This window comes from Podarcis erhardii, assembly GCF_964252035.2.
Source record: "Podarcis erhardii genome assembly, chromosome: 15".
NCBI lineage: Eukaryota > Metazoa > Chordata > Lepidosauria > Squamata > Lacertidae > Podarcis > Podarcis erhardii.
The window spans coordinates 26,730,832-26,746,523 of NC_138505.1; the positions used below are offsets into that span (position 1 = coordinate 26,730,832).

The window sequence follows — 15,692 nt, forward strand, 5'->3', positions numbered from 1 at the left end:
AAAAACTGTGCCTTTCCACTCCTGCTTGGAGTGACTAGGAACCCGCCAGCCAGCTCCACCGCTGCCCTGGATGGCCAGGCAAGGTGGGTAGGCTCCTCTGGTTTTCAACATTGTGCTATATCAACAGCTAAACATCACAATATACTGATATATCACCATGTCTGAAATAAGGATGGAGCTATGTAGAGGCATTGGCTGGCTGCATGGTTTTTCCCACATTGTGATTTCTGCATAGCACCCACCCACACATATCATGATTTGCGATATATTGCAAATATATATGGACTTCAAATGGACAAAAATACAAAGATTCACAAAATGTTTAGGGTATGTGTACCCCTGCGTCCCCCCAGAAAAAAAGTTGCACCATAACACTCACTTTTTTCCTCCTAGAAAGTAAGGGGAAATGTCTGTGCGTGTTATGGAGGGAATGCCTACGGGTGGCATGCCTACGGATTTTCCTCCTCTAAAAACTACGTGCGTGTTATGGTCGGGTGCGTGTTATAGAGCGAAAAATACGGTATATCACCCAGCCCTACTGCCAAGTGTGCAAGGATGGGGAAGTACTGATACAGGTCCTTGCCAAAGGCACAAGAGAGCCTGAGCCTCTGGTTGCTTAGAACCCAAAGGACCCATAGAAGAGGCTGACCACGGATCCTCTACCTGGGCCTGTCAGTCAGCCTGCAGTCAGGATCATTCATTCATTCCTACTGCAGACCCAAAAGGAAGTCTCCCTCTATTAGATGAGGCTGCCTGTTGCATATCTAGATGAATGATCTGGCTTGGGGGAGCATCCTTCAAGCCAAACTTAGAAGATACGCAGGGAGCAACAACTTCCTGTAGGGTGGGCTTCTGTCTTTGGGGATGCTAAAAATAGTATGAACCAGGAAGTGACCTAGCCAGACAATGAGATGGGTTTTTTTTCTACCCTTAACACATGCTTTTATATCTATGTTTCTATGCAGTGCTTTTTTTCTGGGGGGACGCAGGGGTACACATACCCTAAACATTTTGTGAATCTTTGTATTTTTGTCCATTTACTGTATTTATTTTCCCCAATTTGAACTATAAAATGGTGATTTTATTGAGTGAAAATGAGAGTACCCCTAAACATTTTTTAGAAAATGTTCTAGTGACTCCATTCTCGCCCCCCTCCCGGCGTCATCCCTGTCGACAACTCATTCAATTTTCTGTAATTCCGCTGAGTTGCTTTTTAGACGCCTTGCTTTATTCCCCCCCCGGCTCCTCCCACCTGGTTTCTTCAAGAAATGGACAGTATTATTATTGTTATTAATAATAATTATTATTATCAGCTTTCAACCTAAGGTCACACAACAATTTAAAACACAACATTAAAAACTGTTTAAAACAATTTAGAACCACAAGGGTATGGTGGGTCAGGTGCTAAAGTCCTGGGCAAAGAGATGTGTGTTTGACCAAAACAAAAAAGAATAATGAAGTAGGGAGTTCCACAACATAAGAGCTGCCCCAGAGATGGTTGCACCCCACCCTTTCTGTGGTTCCAGAATTCACCCACGCTGGCCAGGGCATTATGGTGGAAGACGCAATGGGAGAGGACCTGCCAACGAAGAAAGGCAGACGCAATCGCTTCAAGTGGGGCCCAGCTTCACAGCAAATCCTCTTCCAAGCCTATGAGAGGCAGAAGAATCCCAGCAAGGAGGAACGGGAAGCCTTGGTGGAGGAGTGCAACAGGTGAATGGAGGAAGGTCCCTCTTTTAAGAACGTAAGAACATCAGAAGACGCTGCTGGATTAGACCACTGGCCCATCTAGCCCAGCATCCTGTTCTCCTAGACGAAAAAAACTCATGCAGTACATAGCACTTATCCACATTTACCTTTTGCCCTGCTGTTTCCAGGCACAAGTCTGCGCTTAAAAGTTCCTTGCCCGAGCATGGGTTTGTTTGTTTGTTTTGCCCCAGAGTTTTCCTTGCAAAAGCCCACATTTTAGCGCTCCATTGGAGAAAAAGTCAATTTTGGTTTTTCACAGATTGCTGTTTGCTCTGATTGAGCTTTAAAGAGTGGCTTTTCGCAGGGCAAGCACCAGAGCGGAAAGAAAGGTGCTTGGACACAGAGCTTTAAGGTGCAGACTGTGCCTGGAAAGGGCTGGTGAAAGGTGAGTGTGGATAAACCCATAGTTAAACTATGGGGATTGCTCCCTTTAAAGGCAGCGATGGCCACCAACTTTGATGGCTTTCAAAGAGGATTGGACAGATGAATGCAATGATAAGCCTATCAAGGGCTGCAAGCCACGGTGGCCATGCCCTGCCTCCATAGTCGGAGGCAGTGATGTTTCTGAATACCAGTTGCGGAAAACCACAGGAGAGAGTGTTATTGTGCTCAAATCCTGCTTGCTGGTTTCCCACAGGCATCTGGTTGGCCACTGTGAGAACAGGATCCTGGACTGAATGGGCCATTGACCTGATCCAGCCGGCTCTTTCTTATGTTACACAAAGTAAGGGGTGGGAAGAAATGGGTGGGGGAAGTAAATTATTGGTTTTGGCTGAGCTGGGGCTAATAATTCCTTGCTCATTCTGCCCCCAGTTTAACTATTTCACCCCAAATTAGACCTAAACATATAATCAGCTATGAGGTCTAGATGAACCTCAGGACTAAAAATGCAAAAGTACAGAGAGATCTGAGCCAACTATGGTTAGACTATAATTAATGCAGAGGAGGCGCCAAAAGTAATTACCTGAAAGCACCTCTACAGTCAGGGACGATAGGATTCTTTTGCACCCTATACTGGGATCTTATGAAATGCTTCATAGCTCAGGGGCTGTCAGCTGTGTGCTCCTCACACCTTTAAAATACATCCAAAGCACATTTTTCCCTCCTCAAATTATTCTGGACATGGTGGTTCACTCTTCACCAAGTTACAATTCGAAGCAAGAACTCTTAACAAACTACAGGGCTCAGAATCCTTTGAGAAAGCTGAAATATCGCCCCAGATTTCATTCCATGATTTTCCAGGGAAGCGGGAACAGACTTATTTTCCTAACATGGAAAGGAGTGCTAAACGTCCACTAGGTTCTGCTAGATTTCTGAAAGTGGCCTTTATGGCAAGTGAAGGGTCACATTAAAGAAGAAAACTCTCAGGGAAGAAAACATTGGGAAAATGGAACAAAACACATTCCCACAGGAGGCAGTGATGGCCTCCAACAGGGATGGCTTTAAAAGAGGATTGGACAGATTCATGGAGGAGATTCATTGTGAGAAGAGGATGTTGGTCTAGATGGGCCACTGGTCTGGTCCAGCAGAGCTTTTCTTATGTTCTTCATGCAGTCCATATATCTTTGGAAATGGTGCAACAGACACACCACTCCTTTGATTTGAAGGGGTTCCCTTTGGAGAAATGGCTTCGCCTTAACACAAGCTCCGTCCCCAACCTGACAAATCCACGGCCTTTCTCGGCAGGGCAGAGTGTATCCAGCGCGGTGTCTCCCCTTCCCAGGCCCAGGGTCTGGGCTCGAACCTGGTGACTGAGGTGAGAGTTTACAACTGGTTTGCCAACCGCCGGAAGGAGGAGGCTTTCCGTCACAAGCTCGCTATGGACAGCTACAGTGGGCCGCAGCCCGGATCTGTGCCCACCTTGGGCTCTTCCTCGCTCCAGTCAGCAACGCCCCTCTCACCAAGCAAGGTCCATGGTGAGTGTCAGGCACTATTTATTTATTTGAAATCTCTCCCCACCCACCCAGCTCTTAGACTTCAGCCAAAATGACTCCCAGAGTAGCTTACAGATCAATGCCCACCACCACCACCAGTTCCTGCCCTCCAGTTTAGAATCTAAAGGACACAGCCCAAAAGGAAAGAGCGAGGAGGAGGGAGGGAGGATGGGGAAAAAGCAAAGTCCAGGACACATTGCTACAAGTTACAGTTCACACAATGGCCATTGCAATGGAAGCATTTCAGATCTTTCTTTCTTTCTTTCTTTCTTTCTTTCTTTCTTTCTTTCTTTCTTTCTTTCTTTCTTTCTTCCTGTCCATCTGGCTGGGTTTCCCTAGCCACTCTGGGCGGCTTGCAACAAAATATTAAAAATAAAATAAAACATCAAACATTAAAAACTTCCCTAAACAGGGCTGCCTTCAGATGTCTTCTAGAAGTCAGATAGTTGTTTATTTCCTTGACATCTGATGGGAGGGCATTCCACAGGGCAGGTGCCACTACCAAGAAGGCCCTCTGCCTGGTTCCCTGTAACCTTGCTTCTTGCAGTGAGGGAACTGCCAGAAGGCCCTCGGAGCTGGACCTCCATGTCCCAGCTGAACGATGGGGGTGGAGACGCTCGTTCGGGTAAAGCCAGATGGATTGGCTGCTGCTGGGTGACAGTTGAGGAAGAGGCCATGACATGTGTTCTTTCAGCAGAACCAGTGGAGGAAGAAATTAATGGTTTAAATGAACTGCCTCACTCTGCCTAAGGGTAGGGCCGGCCCTGCCTGAGATCAGAGCTAAGAGTCCTCAACTTAAGCACAAATTACTAAGAATTATTCCCCCCCTCCTTTCTTTTGTTTGTTTGTAGAACAATCCCCTTTGCAGCAGCAACAGCAGCAGCAGCAACAACAACAACTCTCCTTTTCCGACTCTGGCATGAGGTACAACCAGCAACCCGTCAGTGAGACAGATTCCTCAGACGGCAACCAGCACGGGGGAAGCAATTCCATTGTGACCACCCAGACTATCTTGCACCATGCTTCTTCCCCTGGCCTGTGTTCAGTTAGTTCTGCAGGAGATGCAAAGCTGGTGAGTCAAGCACTGCCTGGGCTCGTTGGCACCACCTACTGTTGGGCTCCCTGCCTTGCACCCTATTAGTCCCAAAGGGGAACTAGCCTCCACTGGATGGCTGGGAGCCATTTTGTTGCTGCTCTTGTTGAACAACTGGGGACCAGAAATCCTTGCCGATCTCCTGAAAGTTATCCAGAAATCTCCCAGTGGTTCTACTTACTGCCAAGCTTGCCAATAAATGCAATTAATATCGCAAGACTTCTAAGCTATCCCAAATGTACATCCCACAATCCTGCAACTCTCCTCAAAAAGCATGTTGATATTCTTCCGTATTTCCCCTATGCACAGATCTCTGCTCCTGGGGGCTCTCTTCCCCCAGTTAGCACCCTGACAGCCCTGCACAGCCTAGAGCAGAACCACACCCTGAGCCAGCAAACCCAGAACCTCATCATGGCATCACTCCCAGGCGTCATGGCAATTGGGCCGGGAGACACATCTTCGCTTACACCAGCCTTCACCAACACGGGGGCCTCCACTCTGGTTATCGGTAAGTGAGGAGAGACACAGGGAAGGGATGTCGTTTGCATACAGTAGCAAACAAATAGCTTTCTAGTCCTCGTTGTACAGCAAGACTGTTATGTACTGAGTTGAATAGGATCCAAATAGCAGCAGTCTGATTGGTCCTAGAACAATAGGATTTCAAAATGCGGCAGTCTGATTGGTCCGCAGGAGCCACCCAATCCAACTCCAGGTGGAAGTGAATCTGCAATCTGATTGGCCTACAGGAGAATCCCGGAATTAGCCAATCACGTGGGGCCCATTGTGTAAATAATGTATATAAAGCAGACATTTCGGGGGAACTTCCATTCCTCCTCACTACTATGAGCTGAATAAAGAGCATGAAGTCCACACTCAACTCTGAGTATATTTCAAAGAGCCACTGAAGTAAAGCTGCAGAACAGTGCCAGGATGCTTCAAGACGACAAGCACTGGTTCTTGCTTTCCACCGCTGCAAATTTCCTGCAAAAAAAGGGAGGGAGACTTTGCTCCCTGGATGGCTGTTACTAGCTGGTGTTTTTTGCGGGGGGAAAGTGAACTGCTGAAGATGCTCTTTCCTGTCTTCCAGGCTTGGCCTCCACCCAGCCCCAGAGTGTCCCAGTGATCAACAACATGGGCAGCAGCCTCACCACCCTGCAGCCAGTCCAGTTCTCCCAGCAGCTGCACCCATCGTACCAGCAGCCCATCATGCAACAGGTCCAGGGCCACCTCAACCAGAGCCCTTTCATGGCCACCATGGCCCAGATCCAGGCACCTCACGGTAGGTTGGGGAGCCAGTAAGGCAGGGAGGGAGGCTCCCTGGAATTGTGGGCCAAGGACTCACGGCAGGCCTTGTTCAACTCGATGCGGATACTTTGGACTCCATTTCCCATCATCTCCAGCTAGTCAGCACAGCTGTGTTCTCATCATACAGCTGTGTTGGGTGGGGCTGATGGGACTTGTAGTCCAAAGCACTTGCAGGACATCACGTTGTGGGAGAAAAGGCAAATGCAGGGAGGATGAACCTACCCTTGGCTACTAGACTTGGCAGCTAAACTGAGCCTCCATGGGCAGTGGCAGTCTGCCTCCGAATATCAGATGCTGCAGCGTTTGGATGGAAGGAAATGGAGAGGCTCCTATAAGCCACACAGAGCTTTGCAAAGGAAGATCAGGCTGCCCATTTTAAAAGGAACACATGGATTGTGAGGAAAGCGTAGCTAATTGCCCCTGCCTTGTTTTATTATGATTTTTCCTTACATTTATTCCCCACCTTTCCTTCAAGGAGCACAATGTGGTGTACGCAGTTCTCTTCCTCGTTTATCCTCACAACAATCCTGTGAGGTACGTTAGGCTGAGTGTCGGTGACTGGCCTAAGGTTACCCAGTGAGCTTCGTGGCTGGGTGGGGATTTGAATCCAACTCTCCCAGGTCCTAGTCTGTTACTCTAACCGCAACACCAACTGGGCCTCCCTTCTTCCACCTCCTCTTAACCCCCACGCCTTTGTACAGCCATCTTGAAAGCATTCCCTTCCTTCCCCTGGTCGCCTTCTAAAATAACACCCTCCTCCTTTTTCTGTCAGCCCTAGGAGGACAACCTCAGAAGAAGAAGCTGTGGTGGTGGTAGAGAGAGGGAACCTACCCTACAGGGTTGTTGTTCAGGATGAAACGAGAAGGGCTCCCTTACTATGAGCACTGAGCTTTTTGGACGAAGGAGAGCAGGGTACAAAGGATGATTAAAAAGTAAATAAGGGATAATGGTCACCCTAGAGATGCTTGGAAGCCAGAGTTAACTCCATGGTTCCCTTCTCCCTCAAGAGTCCCCCATATAACCTCTGTTCTCATGCCTTTTTGGTCCCCTAGCTCTCTATGGCCACAAACCAGAGATGGCTCAGTACGCCCACACTGGGCTGCTGCCACAGACCATGGTGATCACAGACACAGCCAACCTCAGCGCCTTGGCCAGCCTGGCGCCAACCAAGCAGGTAAGATGGGCTGAGGGGGAAGCCGGGAAAGGAGGAACCTGGGAAAGATGCCCTGAAATCCAACCTCTGTTTAAACACCTCCAAGGAAGGAGAGTCCACCACCTTCTGAGGCAGTCTGCTTTACTGCTTAACAGCATTTACCATCAGAAAATTCTTCCTAATATGTAGCCAGAATCTCCTTGTCCTTTGAATCCGTCAGTTCAGCCATCCATCGTGCGCTACCCTCTGGAGCAGCAGAAAGCAAGCTGGCTCCATCTCTCATGTGATAGATATTTGGCTATCCTATCACCTCTCAATTTTCTCCAGGCTAAACATACCCAGTTCCCGTAACCGTTCCTCATAAGACTCTGTTTCCAGACCCTTGATCATCTTGGCTGCCCTTCTCTGCACACTTTCCAGCTTGTTGATAATCTTCTATTCAATCAAAATTTTAATTTTAATTTTAATTTTAATTTTAATTTTAATTTTAATTTTAATTTTAATTTTAATTTTAATTTTAATTTTAATTTTAATTTTAATTTTAATTTTAATTTTAATTTTGTCTGAAATTCCCAAAACCAGCAGTTTCCAGATTTCTTATTGTGTTGTTAATCTCTCTCTCCCTCCCACATTTTACAGGTGTTCACATCAGACTCTGAGGCACACACAGAGTCTGGGATCCACACGCCCCCCGTGCAGGCTTCCACCATACACTTACAGAACCAGGATGCCACCATCCAGCACCTCCAGCCCAGCCATCGACTCACCTCTAGCCCTGCTGGTAGGTGGGGGTGGGGAGCCCTGCGCAACTGAAGCTCCTGCCAGCATTGAGGGCTTTCCATTCTTTGGTGGAGCAAGGGGATTTCATAAACATTGCATCCTCAAGACAGTAACTTGCAGTGTTTATTGGTTAGTGTTAGGGCAGCCCATGTGGACTACAGCCCCCATCAGCCCAATCAATATGGCCATTCATCAGGGATGATGGGAGATGTAGTCCACTTCTGGTTGGCTATCCCTGGAGTTTCTCCAAGCCGTCTCCCCTCAATCTGATGCCTGCCCAGATGTTTTGGACTGCAACGCCCATCAGCCCCAGCCACCATATCTGTGCTGTGGGAATACAAAGAACCACCTTATAGGTTGGCCCATTGAGCTCAGTATTGCCTACACTGACTCGCAGCTGCTCTCTCTTCAGCTCCAGTATCATATAGTTGCACTGGCCTGGCCCAATGGGAGTGGGGAAGGTTGAACTAAGCACTGCAACCCTAAAATGCTTGGGAGGGGTGTGTGTGTGTGCATGTGTGTATATTCCCTTTTGTGGGTGTAGAAGCTGAAGGAAGGCCTGTAGCTCAGTGTCAGAGTGCCTGCTTTGCATACAGATGATGGCTGGTTCAATCCCCAGTATCTTCCAATAGGGCTTGGAGCAACCCCTACCTGAAATACGTTGCTGCTGGCTTGTGTTGACCCTGCTGAGCTAACTGTACCAATGGTCCATCACAGTGTAAGCCAGCCTATGTTCCTAAGGAAACGCAGTGTAAGGTAGTCTCTATGGGAGTATATTGTATTTAATTATGGGGTATCAGAGTTTTTAGGGGGCTAACCAGGCTGGGATAGCTGGGATAGCAGGCTTGTTGGTTTTTGAATGTCTGATGTAGGTTTTTTCAATTTCGTTGTTCTGTATGGGACAATGACAATAAAGATTATCGTATTATCATATCGTATCAAGTGGTGATCTCTCCCTGCTTACACTCACGTGTGCTTATGGGTATTTTCCCCTCCCCTCTTCTCCTTTCCTTCCAAACAGTCTCCTCCAGTAGCCTGGTGCTCTACCAGAGCTCCGACTCCTCCAACAGCCACAGCCACTTGCTGCCGTCCACTCATGGTGTGATAGAGACTTTTATCTCCACCCAGATGGCCTCTTCCACTCAGTAGCCTGATGACCACCCAAGGACCCAAAGTGCAGAGGAGCCTCATTCGCAGCTGCCACCACCCGCTGATGTCTGCCTGCCTGCCTAGGATGGAGGGGGCAGCCAGCCAGGGGGCCTTTTTTCTCCTCCAGGGCATTGTGCACACACACACCCTTGTTCCACACCCCAGACCCTCCTCAAGAGGTGAAAATATGCACACAAGGAACGGAACAGACTCCCTTCGAAGGTGGTGGACTCTCCTTTGTTGGAGGTTGACTGGCCATCTGTCAGGGATTCTTTAGCCATGATTTCTAGGCTGAACTAGATTAGCCTTGGGGGTCCCCTCAAACTCAACTGTTTTATGAATGCCAAGAGGAACTTTGTGTCTTTTCAAACAAGAGAGGAAAGGCTGGCTGGCCCATGCTCCTTGACTGCCTTCAGGACAGGACTGCGATAGAAGCTGCAGCCCAGCTTAGACCAGGCAAGAGCCAGCCAACCCTGCAGGCAGAAGCAAGGAGGGCTGGGCTGTGGCAGCAGCGAGAGACATGAGTCCTATACATTTCTACCGACAGGTTGAAGCTTCAGGCAGACTCTGTGCAGGTAGGCGCATCTTGGTGCAAAATGAGAAAGAAAACCATCCTTTTACTCTTTGTTCCCACTGATCATCAAGATACAAATTTGCCCTGGGTCAAGCAGATGCCCCTGAGGAGGAAACTCAGGAGCTCAGCCAGGTCACGAAGCCAACGGGTCAGAGCCAGAGACTCTATAAAGTCTCCTGCTCATCGGCGTGAGAAAATAGGACTTTGGCTCTTGGCAGCCACAGATCGCCTTACAGGAGCCACGTGTGATGCCTTTGCAGGAAAAGGGAGGGAAAAGAGAGGCCCAGCTTCAGCTGTGATTTCTGCAATGTTGGACTAGATGAACTTGCTCTAAAGTAGTCTTTAATAGGAAGAACGTATGATACAGGAAGCATCTTCAGAAGCTCAATTTTGGGTGTGGCAAGAAGCAAAAGCGCATAGGGCAGCGGAAGTGCCTCTTACTTTTTTGTGATAGGTTAACATTTCAGCCACAAACAGAAGTCCCTCCAACCAGCCTTTAGTGCAATTCAGAGACACATTCCAACCAGGCAAAAACCACTTAAGGGCACTGAGCAAGGCCAGTAAGGAATGTGACCGGACAAGAATCATGAGGGCCAGAAAGAGGAGGTTGGAAGTCTGCTTTCCCCTGTCCCTGCTACTGAACGATGCATTGATGCATTCGTACGGGCAAGCTGTGAAACCTAGAACATGCGGTTCAGGTGCAGAATCTGGTAATGCATGCTGCATTCTAAGAACCTCACTTTGCTCTTACAAAACAAGCAAACCAAGTTGCCAGTCCTCATGGTAGCTAGAAAACAACAACGCCCAAAGCAAAACCAAAGATTGTGTGAGGAAGGGCATTGTTGAAGCTTCCAATAGTCAGGGAGTAGGTCTTCACACATGGAAACCTCGACCTCCCCAGTTATCTCCACAGCAAGCCCCCCTATACCCTAACCCAGTGTTTCTCAAACTTGAGTCCCCAGCTGTTGTTGGACTATAGCTTCCATCATCCCTGACCACTGGTCCTGCTAGCTAGGGATGATGGGAGTTGTAGTCCAACAACAGCTGGGGACCTAAGTTTGAGAAACGTTGCCTAACCCGAAGAACCCCTAGCCTCCTTTCCCAGCCTACACTGAACCCCATTTGCGGCATTAACTGTCCAACAGACCCTGATAAAGACACTTAAAATGCATAATTTGCACCAGAATCAGAACCTTTCACCACGAGACATTACTTTTTTAAGTACACAATTTCAGTTCCTCCCCCCTCACCCCAGTAGCTCTCATCATTCCTTAGTTTGAAAAGCGCTCAGGAGAGAGATAGAGACACATCATTGGCCTAGCAAGAGGAGAAGATCTGAAATGTGAGCATTCCTTCCCGTCCTAAATCATGCCAGCTGCAAAGTTGGCAGAATAATTTCTTGGGTGGGGGGATGGCATTTCTTGGGCTCTGTGATGATGACTGATTTCTCAAGTGCCGTGCCAGAGCAGGAAAAGCCCTTTTTGGTAGCTAAAATGAAACCAAAATGTGCCACAGCTGAGGGGGTGGGGAAAGAAGTCAAATCAGTACATAGTATTCAAGCACTGCAAACAGAAGGGGAAAATAGCACCCAATCATACTCACCCAATAACCCCCGGGACCTTTAAACCATCACCCTGCTTATTTGGAGTCTCAATAAAGCAAGCATCACTGCCCAAAGTGTTTGCTGTTCCACGCAGTGCCAGAGGCCTCTTCCGGCCATCAGTCGCCAGTTGGGCTCTATCTTGTAAATATATTTAAATTGTCAGTAAATCAAACAGAGGGTGGGGCAGGGATTGTTATGTATAAGACTGTTATGTATAAGTCATGCTGCCGGTTTATAAAGCTAAGCAAAGCTGTGGCTCAATGGACTTTTAATAGCTCCTTCGCCGCAAAAAAAAGTACAAGTATAATCAAGGTCTGGTAAGATCCTTGCCCAGAGTTCCATTCCGAAGAAAAACGGAGACAAAATGTTTGCCAGTTGCCAAGAGACAGAGATATTTTAGCATTGCATCTTTCTTTTTTCTCTTTTTGGATTCTTAGCATACCTGGTGCCCTCCAGATCTCCTTGGACTACATATTCCATGAACCCCACCCAGCACGGCCATATTATTTATTTATTTCCAGCACTTTTTCACCCCACCGTATAGCCAAAGCAGCTCTCAGAGAAGCTTAAAGGTAAAGGGACCCCTCACCATTAGGGCCAGTCATGGCCGACTCTGGGGTTGCGGCGCTCATCTTGCTTTATTGGCTGAGGGAGCCGGCGTACAGCTTCTGGGTCATGTGGCCAGCATGACTAAGCCGCTTCTGTTGAACCAGAGCAGCGCACAGAAATGCCGTTTACCTTCCTGCCGGAGCGGTACCTATTTATCTACTTGCACTTTGACATGCTTTCGAACTGCTAGGTTGACAGGAGCTGGGACCGAGCAATGGGAGCTCACCCCATCACGGGGATTTGAACCGCCAACCTTCTGATCGGCAAGTCCTAGGCTCTGTGGTTTAACCCACAGTGCCACCTGCATCTCTCGCAGAGAAGCTTACATGCAATCAAAACAAGACTGTCCCTACCCTCAGGCTTACCATCTAAAAAACACAACACTCCAGGGAAAAGGGACAGGGAAGATAGGGTGATCTTTGCCTGGTGGTGCTGGAAATTCTGGGGTTCATCCCCCCCCCCCACTGAAACAGCACTATGGAGGTGATCACTGGTTTGCAGGACTACTTCAGGAGAACCCATGAGTGTCTAAAACGACTCTCCAGTGATGTGCCCAAGCCAGGAATTTACCTGGCACAGCTGCGGGGAGGGGCGGGGGTCCTGTGTCTGCTCCTATTACTTCACTGCATTTGAGGCTGAAGACCAGCAGGAAACCACTTTAGTTCCACTTGAGGGAACCTGGTGCTTGGGGAGAAGATCCTGGGAGAGGCTGTCACCGTGTTTTCCTTGGCAATCCTCCTGCACTTTTAACTTCAGACAGGATGCAGAGATTCAGTAAGCAAAGGGGGCTGTCAGAACTCCCTCACATAAGGGGTTGTTTATTGTCTTTTGGTTTTGCCTGCTGAGCTACAACTACAATAGGAAGCTGATGTTTGAGACAGAAGAATCAGACGAAAAGGTTGATGCCTCTACCGGAGCCACCGCTCATTTCCTCTATCGGTGCCCATCAACAGCACTGCTCCGAGGGGGCACTGCTGAGGGCATCTCACATCCCAGAGGTGCCCTTTGTTTAGGTGGGATTCCTGCATTTCAGGGGGTTGGACTAGATGACCCTTAACAAAAGCAGTTTACAAAAATAATAAAGCAGTAAAATTATTAGTAAAAGCAATTATTTAAAAATTAAAACCAGCAACAAACTAAAAACACATCAGCGTTCTTGTTGCTATGGCCGATCGCTAACTAACGCACATGAAGTTTTATTCATCCATCCATCCAACAGCGTTCTAGATATTGGGCTGGCTTCTTATGAAAACAGAGTTAATTCCCTTTTTACCTTTATCAGAGTGTTTTCAAGATAGACGAAATGACACAGTTTTCTTCAGATTACAACCCTTTATTGATTAACAAGTAATAAGCACTAAGCAATAAGGACTCATTAATTCATCACTCATTTCATACCTACCAGATGGTCCGACTCACTGAAAGAATTGGCCAGGTTCTTTTATGAGTCTCTGGACGGCATCCTCTGCAGTAGGACAGCACTCAAAGTTCCCAAGGCCTTCCAGGTCCTTATATAGTCTCAGGTCTGCGTATGGTTACATTGTCTTGTATTGAAGGAGGTTGGACTAAATTCATATCTGCATTCAGACCCATCAAGCATACTAAATATATCACATTTTCTTCTTGCAGAATACTCCTGCGACTTGTAAATCACATATATTCTGTATATATGTAAATCACATATACTCTGTAAGAGATTCAGCATATACCTGAACATTAGTATTAATACTGTGCCATGAGGTTATGAGGATTCCTTCTTATCAATTCTTCTTATTTTCTTATGAGAGCATCTGTTTTGTAACTGAAGGAGCAGCATCAACCCAACACACACAACAGGTTGACAATGCACACACCCACACCCACACACCCATCACAGAGAATGGGGAACTGGAAACCAGCTCTGTTGGAATAATACCTTTAATATTACCATAACACCTTTATTCAGACACAATTCACGAAAACACCGTTCCAACCTCACAGGCTTGCCTAAACGAAAATGTTCTTATCAGACGTCGAAGAGTAAGAGTACAGTGTAGAAGAGAAGAAGAAGAAGAGTTTGGATTTGATATCCCGCCTTTCACTTCCTTTAAGGAGTCTCAAAGTGGCTAACATTCTCCTTTCCCTTCCTCCCCCACAACAAACACTCTGTGAGGTGAGTGGGGCTGAGAGACTTCAAAGAAGTGTGACTGGCCCAAGGTCACCCAGCAGCTGCATGTGGAGGAGCGGAGACGCGAACCCGGTTCCCCAGATTACGTGACTACCACTCTTAACCACTACACCACACTGGCTCTGCTAGGTGCTCTGTATGTGCTGCTACACTAAAAGATTCTTCTTGTTGCTTCAAAAAAAAAAAAAAAAAGCATCGCAACCACCCCTTTGTGGATCATTTTTCTTCTGAGTCACGTGCCTTGACCCAATCTTTAATTGACTTTAAAGGCTTCTTATCCATCCATCAGTCTAAGGTAGGTATATGTGGCCATTGGCTTTTGGAGCCCCCAACCCTCATCAACCCCAGCCAGGGATGACAGTCCAAGGAGATGCCCCATTCCTGGTTTTAAGAGATCAACTGGATACAGCCCTATTTCTAACACACACAAAAATAGGTTGCCTGCAGGGCTTTTTTGGGATGGGTAAAGTTTCTATCTAGAGAGAGGAAGGTGCTGACAGGCCTGCCGCTCAAGCTCTCCCTGCCGCCTTTGGGCACCAGCAGGGCCGCTGCTGCTGCTCGCTGCAGCACCGGATCCCAGGCAGCCTCCCGGAGGTGCCCAAATCCTCCTCCTTGCTGCTGCTGCTGCTGCGGGAACCCCTAGTAGCCGGCATGATGGAAATCCTATCGGTCACAGTGCATCCTGGGTGCTGTGGTCCAGGCTTCATTGCTCAGCCCTTCCCTAGCCCGGTGCTCTCCGCTGGATTTGGACTACAACTCCCAGTAGCATAGCCAGATGATACTTGGGCCGATGGGAGCATTACAATGCTGCCTGGGGCTGATGGGAGTTGTAGTCCAAAACTGTTGAATGGAGAAAACGACCCTAAATGTCTTCATTGAGCTGGTCAGCATATGTGTGGAATACAGAACACAGAACACTTAATTCCTTTCAGAGAGTGATAAGAAGAATACCAAAGAAAGGCGGGTTTGACTTAATTTATATAATTTTGTTATGTACTGAGTTGAATAGGATCCAAGTTGCAGCAGTCTGATAGGTCCTAGAATAGGATTCAGAATGCAGCAGTCTGATTGGTCCTAGAACCATAGCTGTCAAGTGTCCCTTATTTGAAGGGACAGTCCCTTATTCCAGTGCCATGTCCCGCTGCTGTCCCTTATTGATGGATGTCCCTTAAATGATGTCCCTTAAATTTCAAAGGAAGCAGCTCCTCTCCCTCCCTCCCTGCCGGCCAGGGAGGAGGAAGGCTCCAACTGTGTTGCTTGGCTGTGTTGCTCACCCAATAAGAAGTCTAAGAATGACTGGGGGTGGAGCTTGCATGCCTTGTGTGTGGCTAGTTAATGCAAGCTGAGGGGTTTTTTGAATGCTGGACGCCATTTTGTTGCACGTGCTGCTGCAAACTTTGCAGTGCAAAGCCAGGCCGGGGAGCCATCTTAAGTTGAGGCTGCATAGGCCTTGTGGTGCATGTGATTCAGATTCTATTCAGTTGAACCTCTGGTTACAAAGTTGGTTGGACAGTGTTCTCGAAGCTACCCAGCATGAGTTTGACCAGACTGCAGGAGGACAGGAAGACTGGAGTGC

General features: G+C 47.7%; 1 protein-coding gene across 5 annotated transcripts in view; it reads left to right on the forward strand.

Annotated features, from left to right (window-relative positions):
• HNF1A (HNF1 homeobox A) overlaps nt 1-10,482 on the forward strand; it is a 45,466-nt gene extending 34,984 nt beyond the window's left edge. For all 5 annotated transcript variants that reach the window (XM_081841891.1, XM_081841892.1, XM_081841890.1 and 2 more), the window contains 8 exons: nt 1,527-1,713; nt 3,436-3,665; nt 4,535-4,755; nt 5,086-5,284; nt 5,864-6,055; nt 7,134-7,255; nt 7,874-8,015; nt 9,036-10,482. In XM_081841891.1, coding sequence (XP_081698017.1) covers nt 1,527-1,713; nt 3,436-3,665; nt 4,535-4,755; nt 5,086-5,284; nt 5,864-6,055; nt 7,134-7,255; nt 7,874-8,015; nt 9,036-9,163 — 1,421 coding nt within the window. In that variant the 3' untranslated portion in view covers nt 9,164-10,482. The remainder of the gene's footprint in view (nt 1-1,526; nt 1,714-3,435; nt 3,666-4,534; nt 4,756-5,085; nt 5,285-5,863; nt 6,056-7,133; nt 7,256-7,873; nt 8,016-9,035) is intronic.
• The last annotated feature ends 5,210 nt before the right edge of the window (nt 10,483-15,692 follow it).